The 8,666-nt window shown below is 42.7% G+C and overlaps 1 protein-coding gene across 1 annotated transcript; it reads right to left on the bottom strand.

Moving 5' to 3' along the window:
• Window positions 1–4,358: 4,358 nt before the first annotated feature.
• LOC114800291 (cytokine-inducible SH2-containing protein-like) lies at window positions 4,359–8,426 on the bottom strand. The gene is made up of 3 exons (XM_028997460.1): window positions 8,285–8,426; window positions 6,674–6,873; window positions 4,359–5,093 (listed from the first exon to the last, which is right to left on the bottom strand). Exons 2-3 carry the CDS (start codon window positions 6,849–6,851, stop codon window positions 4,618–4,620), a joined length of 654 nt encoding a protein of 217 aa, XP_028853293.1. The 5' UTR covers window positions 6,852–6,873; window positions 8,285–8,426; the 3' UTR covers window positions 4,359–4,617.
• Between the last annotated feature and the right edge of the window lie 240 nt (window positions 8,427–8,666).

Genomic DNA, 8,666 nt, shown 5'->3' with positions numbered 1-8,666 from the left:
AAATGGCCCGACTTGCTATATCAGGGCTTTTAGTTGGGTTTTAATGAACGATCACTGAAGTGTTTCGTGCAAAAAAAAAACTGTGACAGTACGAGCATTTGGCATTTTATCTAGCAAACTGTTTAATAGTTTATCCCCTGTGCCCTGTTCCTCAGGACTATACTCAGGTACTCAGAAATGTACACGCATAAAATCCTGTTTTGTTGCTGATCTTTGTCATGACCAAGACTCAACTCATAACCATTGCCTCAGCTCCCAATTATTTATTAGATGAAAAAAATATTCTTTTTTTATATAATGTGAATCGCCAAAGGATTAAACTGACATTTAAAGGGTTAAATCCTGAAAATGACTGAATGTTTGATGTTTTTTGAAAAAATCTGAAAAAACTTTGATGTATGTACATTTTTGGCCAAACTGCATACCCAGGTATGGATGAGAGTAAAAACTTTCTCAAAGAGGGCACAAGGGTAAAATGTTACACGCAGCAACGGCCTCCAGAGAAACGTTTCATCTCACTATGCTCACATGTATGTTGCTGAAATGACAATAAACTTCAACTTCATTTCCACACATGCAATGCATGAGTTTAATAACTCAAACCCCTTTATGAAATATTCATAAGAGGCCTTTTTAATCTAATTATTTCCTGATGAAGATCTTTAGTGACTCAGCTGTTTAAAGCATCTAGTGGAAGTTCATTCCACCACCTAGTCTCCAAGACAGAGAATTGTCTAGATGAACGCTGTCCTGGTACCATGAGACATGGTGGTACCAGTGGAGCAGTGCTGGATGAGAGATCTGAGGTAGGAGGGCGTGACCCTTCCTTGGCTTTGTAGGCCAGCATCAGTATTTTGAATCTGGAGGGGAAGTAGCAATGGAGCGGTGTGGGAGAATTTGGGAAGGTTGAAAACAAGTCCTGCTGCAGCGTTCTGGATCAGCTGGAGAGGTCGGGTAGCGCTAAGAGGCAGACCAGCCAAGATTGAGTGGCAGTAGTCCAGTTTGGAGGTCACCAGAGGTTGGACAAGTATGGCAAGTGTGGATAAAAATGTTGTAGAGAAAGAATTGACATGAGTGAGAAAGATTGATCGTTGAGGCTAATTAAAATAAAGGCTTCAGCTTGCTAGGGAGCATTAAGATTGGTCTCTGGACCAATGAAAGAAGGTCATGTTGTCTGATGAGTCCAGATTTGGGGGCATCAGGGTGTTCCTACCATACAAGCTTTTGGGGGCGGTGCTATGATCTGAGGTCGCTGCAGTTGGCCAGGTCGAGGTTTAGCAACGTTGCAGTGCATTCAGACTCCTTTAATTTTGCAACCATTTGTCATGTTGTAAGTTTATGCTAAAATTGTTCATTCATAAATCATTCCTCATAAATCTGCTATATGTCCAAAATAAAAACAGCCATGAGTCTTCATGATTTTGTGCCACTCTACTGTCCTCCCCAGCCCTGTCAGGTTTGATGGGGAACGTGGGTGTACAGCCATTTTTAGTTCTCTCCAGAGATGTTCAGTTGGGTTTAAGTCAGTTGTTCCTAAGCCACTCCTGTGTTGTTTTGGCTGTGCTATTAGGGTCGTTGTTGTGTTGGAAGCCCAGTCAGAGATCCTGACCACTCATTTATCTTACGACCGGTCACCCAGTGCCTGCAGCTGGAAAACACCCCACATCATGATGCTTGTGTCCATGTGATATATCAGTTTTTCTTTTTTAATAAATTTGCAAACAATTCTAGAATTCTGTGATTGTACTGGGGTAATTCTCAATGCACTGTGTGTCCCACAAGAATTAGGTCAGCTGACTACATGGATCTACTAAAAGACCAGGAATTTCTTCTTCCCTGATGGTATAGGGGTGGTGAAGTGATGTGGTTACACTAGATTTATAAGTGTATTTCTTTTAATGTGTGCTTTTATTTCTATATTTTCTAAAGACTTTTATTTTGGTTACCTGTATTTTGGTGAGGGTAAGGAAATTCTAGTGACTACCTGGGTGTTTCATTAATTGTGGAATATCTAAGGGTGTTAGTGTTTTCTGTTTGTTTAATTCATGGTTACTGTGAAAAGTTATGCGATTTGTATGGTAGCGGCCGTTCCCTTGGGTTAGTGGGACCTAGTCGGGGACCAGGTTCCATTCTCCATTCTGTAAGAGGTACGTGGGGTTGGTGCGCAGAATGTTATTTTAATTATAAATGATGTACATATTAGGAATATTCTGTGTGTGCATGTTCTTATAATACTGTATATTGTAGAGAGAGACGCAATGCTGTGACGCGATATTCTGATGCGACTTTGCTTTTTTGCAGAGAAATACACACGGTTAAGCAATCTCTTGGTGTCATCTCATAATTTGCTGTTCGAGGAGCAAAATAAAAATACACAACGCAGAAGAAGAACTGCTACACAGGCACATTCCAAGATGGCAATGCTGGACTCAAATTGTGAAAGAGGGGTTCGGGGACCACAAGGCATCATTTCCCCACAGAGTCCAGACCCAAACTGCACAGAGAATCTTTGGGATGTGCCAGAGAAGAACAATCCCATCATTTCTACAAGATCGTGGGCGAAATTCTCCCAGACTGAATGTGGATCTAAGCTTTTATATTTCACCAAATATAGACACAGATTCACATTGAAATAGTCTCTACTGGTATTCCGCTTTTCTCATTCCTATTTCAACACACAAGGGGGCAGTGTAGTTTCAACAATAATATTATTGGAAGCATAGTTTAAATGATTAATAAGATCAGCGGTATGAATCCCAATAACCATTCCACTCCCTCACGTAGCACCTAGAGTTAATGTGGCTTTTCGTTAAGGTTCGTTGTGACTATTTTCTGCCTAATCAGCTGTTCATTTTATCTTCTTCTTGGGTGTAGCCGCACAAGCTCTTGCCCCCAAAATAGCCGTGGCTTTTTACAGGTCTTCTGTGCAGAATGAGCCAGTCACCCCACAGCATCTGAGCAAATTAACATTTTGAGAAGTGTACATTGTGCACATTTGAGAAGTGTATTATGCAATTGTTCAAAATCTCCATCTGATTTTCTGTAATACAGAATTTTACAGCACACAGGCTTTCAAGTGCTGAAGGATTTTATAGGACTTAAAATATTACATTGAGTTGGGAAAAAAAGTGTGACACTTAAATTTGATTTAAGCTGTTTTTGAAATGGTCAAATGTTTAAAGCTGTGTATGCCATGGCATTTTATGAATTTCACGTGTACTATTTGTTGAGTAAGATGTCGCCTAAATGCCATTATGTAAAAATGCCAATATGAGGTTCCTATTTTTTATTTATGAAAATGTTTGACAAAACCCCACAAGAGCTGATCAGGCTTTAATACAACATGTTAATGAAATTAAGACCATCATATACTTAATTCAAGTATTTGATGGTGAGCAAACACTCACAGCTATGACTCTCTGACCGAAAATAGAAGGCAAGCTTGGTCGCATGTGTGTTTTACAGCGTATACCTCGTCCTCTGCTTGTGTATAAATAGCGAGGGTCTAATCACGATAAGAGGCTTTCCTGGGAGCTTGCTCACGTCTTCACGGAAGTCCGCTTCAGCATTATGTCCAGAGCACCATTTCTCAGAGAGAGGATTAGTCCGGCAGTTGGGTTTCCCTGAAATAGTCATCATGGCTCAGTATTGTGGATCAAATTTGCCCAGAAAAACTGATCCGTGGCAGCTCCCAACCAGCTACAATGGATCTCGACAGATTAACGAACCAGTGACTTGTACTTTTTAATATTAAGAAAAAAACAGATCAGTGGACGCTCCCAGGAAGCAAATTACCAGCTAGATAACATTTTTAAATGGGTTATCATTATAAAAATATCGAGCAGTCACAACATGACACATCAAGGTCCCCTTTTTTTGCTTTTATATCGGTCTTGTTGGTCCCCTAATACTGTATCTGAAGTCTCTTTCTGAAGTTCAGCCTTTGATCCAGTCCCAGAATGAGATTTCCCAGGACCCACCGTATCAGTGTCTGTACCTTTAAATGCTAATGAGGAGGAGAGCGGCCTGTAGAAGTTCGGGGGGGCTTTCGCGGAAATTATGTCATCAACACCATTCAACATGTTTGACATGACAGGAGGTCGTGTCGGCGTTTTTCCAGAAAAAAATGTAATGAATCCACTGGTTCTGGAGTCTCGCGTGACGGAACTAAAAAAATACATTTATGCTCATTTTTACATCCAATCACAGAGCAACTGCAATGCTTCACACGTTTGGAAGCCATGATGGTTGGTGGAGTTCCTTTTTTAGGGGAGGGGCGGGAAATTCTCGGGAGGTAACCTTTCCCCTTATGACGAGTCCCCTCCTCTATGAACAGTGAAGCAGAATGACCAAAGCACTCTTTACACCATCGCCATTTGTAGCCACTGCAGGACCACGGACAGGCTCGGGGAACTCGTATTAATGTTCATTTTTTTGATGTGCATATTTTTATATAAAAATAATCTTTATTAAAAAAATACGACGAGAGCATTTATGTCCATGGCACCAGCCTGAGGAGAACTGAGTCACATCTTTACCTGAACTTGCCCGACACATGAGTCTCGGTGGCCCATGCCTCGCCTGGTCAGGTCAGGTCAGGTCAAGAACAAAAGCTCATTAGACCTGGAAGGGGTATTCCTGGAGGAAGCGCCGCAGCGGGCCAGGAAGAGGCAGCTGGTCCAGGCTGACCGCATGCCTGTTGATGGTGAGGCGAGTGAGGTGTTGGAGTGAAGGAAAAGCCTCGGGCTGGCGGAACGGCCGTCTGAGCTTCAGCAGCACCACGTTGTCCTTGGGCGGCACCGCCGTCCCTGGTTTCGCCTCCTCCCCTGCCTGACTGGAGCTGACATAGTGGTGCACCAGGCTGGGTATGTCTGGGAAGGACATCAGGCGTGGCAGCTCTGGGGAGCTGGAGTCCAGGCGGAACTGGCCCCGGCTGTATTCGATGCGCACGTTGGTGGGGCCACGCTGCGTCTTCACGGAGAGGGTGAGCATGAAGAGCGGGTGGCTGCTGTCCCGCACCAGAAACGTGCCCTCTGATGCATGTATGAGAAGGTCCTTGGCTTCGGCTGCTGAAATGCCCCCCCAGTACCAACCTGCAAAAGCACGAATCACTATTTTATTATGCAGTTTACTTTGCTGATTAAAGAGCAGCGATGTACACTTCTCGAATGATATGTCTGTTATCTCAAACCATTTCCAGGGACGGAAGTGCAGGCAGAAGAAGGTCAGTAAAGAGCTTCTTATCTCTTATCTCACTCATATACGACCTCAAGGTTTAGCTGCTATATCACAGCCATATATATGTTCACAAAGTAAAAAAAAAAGAGCCATTATTAGCCAAGGTTGATCACTGACCATAGCCCACTCCTCAAATGGTTCTTCTACAGCACAGATAAACACGTGTTTTTTTATGACATGGTGTGTTTCTATTAATCACATCTCAGTTTGGAGTTAAAACCAACAAGAAATTGTTTTAATGTCAGCCAAGGTCATCACTACGTTCGGTACTATATTTTAAAGGAACAATACATTAGGGATTAATTAGCCTGAGAGAAATTGAAGTAATTAAGTGCAACATTTGCAAATAGATTATACAATATGCACATGATGTAAATCTAACAGTAACTGTATCCCACTCATAAACCCCAACCCCCTATTCTTGTGATCAATTCCTGGTCATTTATGTCAAAGTGTATTTTGTTGTAATTGCGTCCTTTAGGACGTCCTTGGCTGATGCACTCAGGCGCTCTTGTCCTTAATAAAAAGCCAGTGGACTCATGGATGTACAGAAATTTGATTTATTTGGAGGAGTCCTTGAATGCAGTAAGGAGCTGTTCCTACCTTATGATATAGAATGCCTAGTGCGTTTTCCACCAGTTTCCTTGTTTCCTGAGTTGAACTTTCCTAAGTAGCTCCTGTCCTGGTCAAAAACTGCAAGTCTGCATGCCTTACTTCCTGGAAATGAGTCTGCGCTAAAGTTAAACCCAGTAAGTCAGGTGCTGCAGTCAGCAGAGTCAAATCCAGACTCACAACTCCATACCACCAAGAAAATTAATGTAATCGACAAAATAAATAAATATATTTACATTTACAGCATTTATCGGACGCCCTTATCCAGAGCGACTTACAATCAGTAGTTACAGGGACAGTCCCCCTGGAGCAACTTAGGGTTAAGTGTCTTGCTCAGGGACACAATGGTAGTAAGTGGGATTTGAACCTGGATCTTCTGGTTCATAGGCGAGTGTGTTACCCACTAGGCTACTACCACCCATATATGCAATGATCTTAATAGTAATATTGAATAAACCGTACATATTCATAATCAAATATGCTTTTCCTGGCTCCAACATTTTGCAATCTTAAAAGAGTATTATTAATATGCATTATTATATAACATTATATAATATGCATTATAGTATTTTAGCAGGAGCTTTTCTTCATGTATCTGAGCTTCATGACATCAGAATATCTATTTTAGAAGTGGCTATAAAACAACAGTGGTGCTGTTTTGCTCTATAACTAGATTAACTAGATTATTACAGAAGAATTAACAGTTACATTTTAACAGGGAAATTTTTGGTCTCTTGCAGTCACTCTGCGTAATACCAGACTGGATCTGAAGGGCTGGTACGGTTGTCTTGATGTGTGTGATGTGGGAAGAAATATGGTTTACCTGAGGTATGTAGGTGGTGGAAAGTGCTTCTGAGGCAGCAAAGGTCCTTTGTGGGGTCCCACAGCATTGGGTAGTCATGGGAGCTGCATGGAAAGCTGGGGCGAAGGTGGCCCGGATCTGACTCCATCGGTTCCCTGCCATCCCCATCACTCGGCAAATTCATTTCCCTGGCAACCATCGCTGAAGATGGCAACACAACCCTAATAAAAGAGAGGGTGTTCGTTAATCCTATCTAAAAAAATTAAAAAACTGACCTGGCATGAGCATATTATTTATAGTGCAATTTACACTATAAATAATATAATGGCAGAAGCCAAAATATTGAAATGTAGTTCTTAAAATAGTTTGATTATATCTATATTCATATTATCTGGTATAAATAGCCATCAAATTGGGAAACAGCCTATCTTAGCTCAGCTGCTTGTTAAAAATAAACCACATACGATGTCTGCTGCAATGTCGCCATTTTATCCTTTTATCTGTGTGAAGGCTTTTTCTATGTTTTCTGTAATATTGTCCTGGATTATTCACTTAGTCCAGATTCACATCTTGTATTTTTTAATAGATTCTATATTATATTTATATTATTTTTAAAATATTATTTATATATTATATATACACACACACACCCTAAAATATTGAAAGAACCATCAATTTATTTGATGAAGGGACTATTCCAGTTTTATGCACGTATCCTCGTGCAAATGGTTAAAACTAAGATGTACTTCAGCCACACTAGTAGGGGCTTTCTGAAATAAAACCTTAAGCCAAGACAGAGAACAACTAAAGTTCCATTTGGTTCAGATTAAGGTGCAGCCATTGTAAGAGCGAATAAAAACGGCAGAAAGTTGGCGTCGTGTCAGTAGGCTGTAAAAGACCGGAGTTGGTCGAGAGAAGTCGTGCATCGCGAACAAAGCCTTTCATGGACACCGAAATGCAGACAACAGATATTTTCTTTAATTATTATGTTCTGTAATAAACGCGTCGCTGTTGGGCGAGCCTACCTTCGTATGCACAAAATCATCACGTAGAGTCCGAAACCAGCAGGAGCACTTTTACTTTCACTAAATTCGGCCCGTAAGATCTGGTCACCGCAACTGGGAATATAACAGGTCGGGAGGGCGCAATAAAGCTGGCTTATTACTGAGAAACGCTTCCAAGAATAAAGAACAAAAAATAAAAAAAGAGACCCGAGGGGATCCGTTGGCTGGTCGGACTGCAGTGGTGACAGCGGCGTGAAAAAGGCGAGGCGAGGCGCCGCTGGGCTTCTAGGAATCGCCTTCCCGGAACGGCTTTGTGTTGCGGCGCGCTGAGCCACCAGAAGCCGCATCTGCGCGCAGCGCTTCGCAGAACCGAGCCGGCTCACGCCGCCGCTCGCCTCGTGATTGGTGGGGCCGGTGTTGCCAGGTGCGGCGCGGAAAAGCGGCCCGAAATAAGTGCGGGACGTTTCACCGGCCGGAACGGGTCGGCGTCACGCTGGGAATGTGGTCCACACATATTCCCCGTCTTCCACTTACCTTCTATCGATGGACTTACAGTGACACTCCACAACTTTCCCTATCTATTTTTTGGTTTGTTCCTTCCATTCTTCATATTACTCTCCCCACTTGCCTTATTTTGAGCGAACCTGGCAACACCACCAGCCAGCCAGGCCGTGCTTGCTGCGCCTTTGCCGTGTGACGTGATGTGATGCGGCCCGGCGGGTTTTGCCAGTAATGCGGAGTGGATGGCTTTCCTAGTACGACTCTTTCCAGGAAAGCCGCAGCGGCGTCTCAGACTGACCCGTGTGCGCAGCACCTCATAAAGCCGCCCCGCCGGGGTTGCCAGATCTCGCGAGAGAACGTTCCAGCAAAACAAACTAGCTAGGAATCTACCAATACTGTACTAGGAATGGAACATTTTTTAGACACGTCTGACCTTGTACCAATCCAGCTAGCAGTGTAACGCTTTAAAGTGGACGTTTTTGATTCATAATTAATAACACATAGACTTG

The sequence above is a fragment of the Denticeps clupeoides genome, chromosome 12, assembly GCF_900700375.1.
Source record: "Denticeps clupeoides chromosome 12, fDenClu1.1, whole genome shotgun sequence".
Lineage (NCBI taxonomy): Eukaryota > Metazoa > Chordata > Actinopteri > Clupeiformes > Denticipitidae > Denticeps > Denticeps clupeoides.
This window is presented reverse-complemented; position numbering and strand designations above follow the sequence as displayed.

Bases quoted from the DNA above. Each gene is read 5' to 3' on its own strand.
- LOC114800291 (XM_028997460.1), bottom strand. From the start codon at position 6,851: ATGGTTGCCAGGGAAATGAATTTGCCGAGTGATGGGGATGGCAGGGAA. The intron at 5,094-6,673 runs GTAAACCATATT...GTGCTTTTGCAG, and splicing joins CCACCACCTACATACCTCAG to GTTGGTACTGGGGGGGCATT.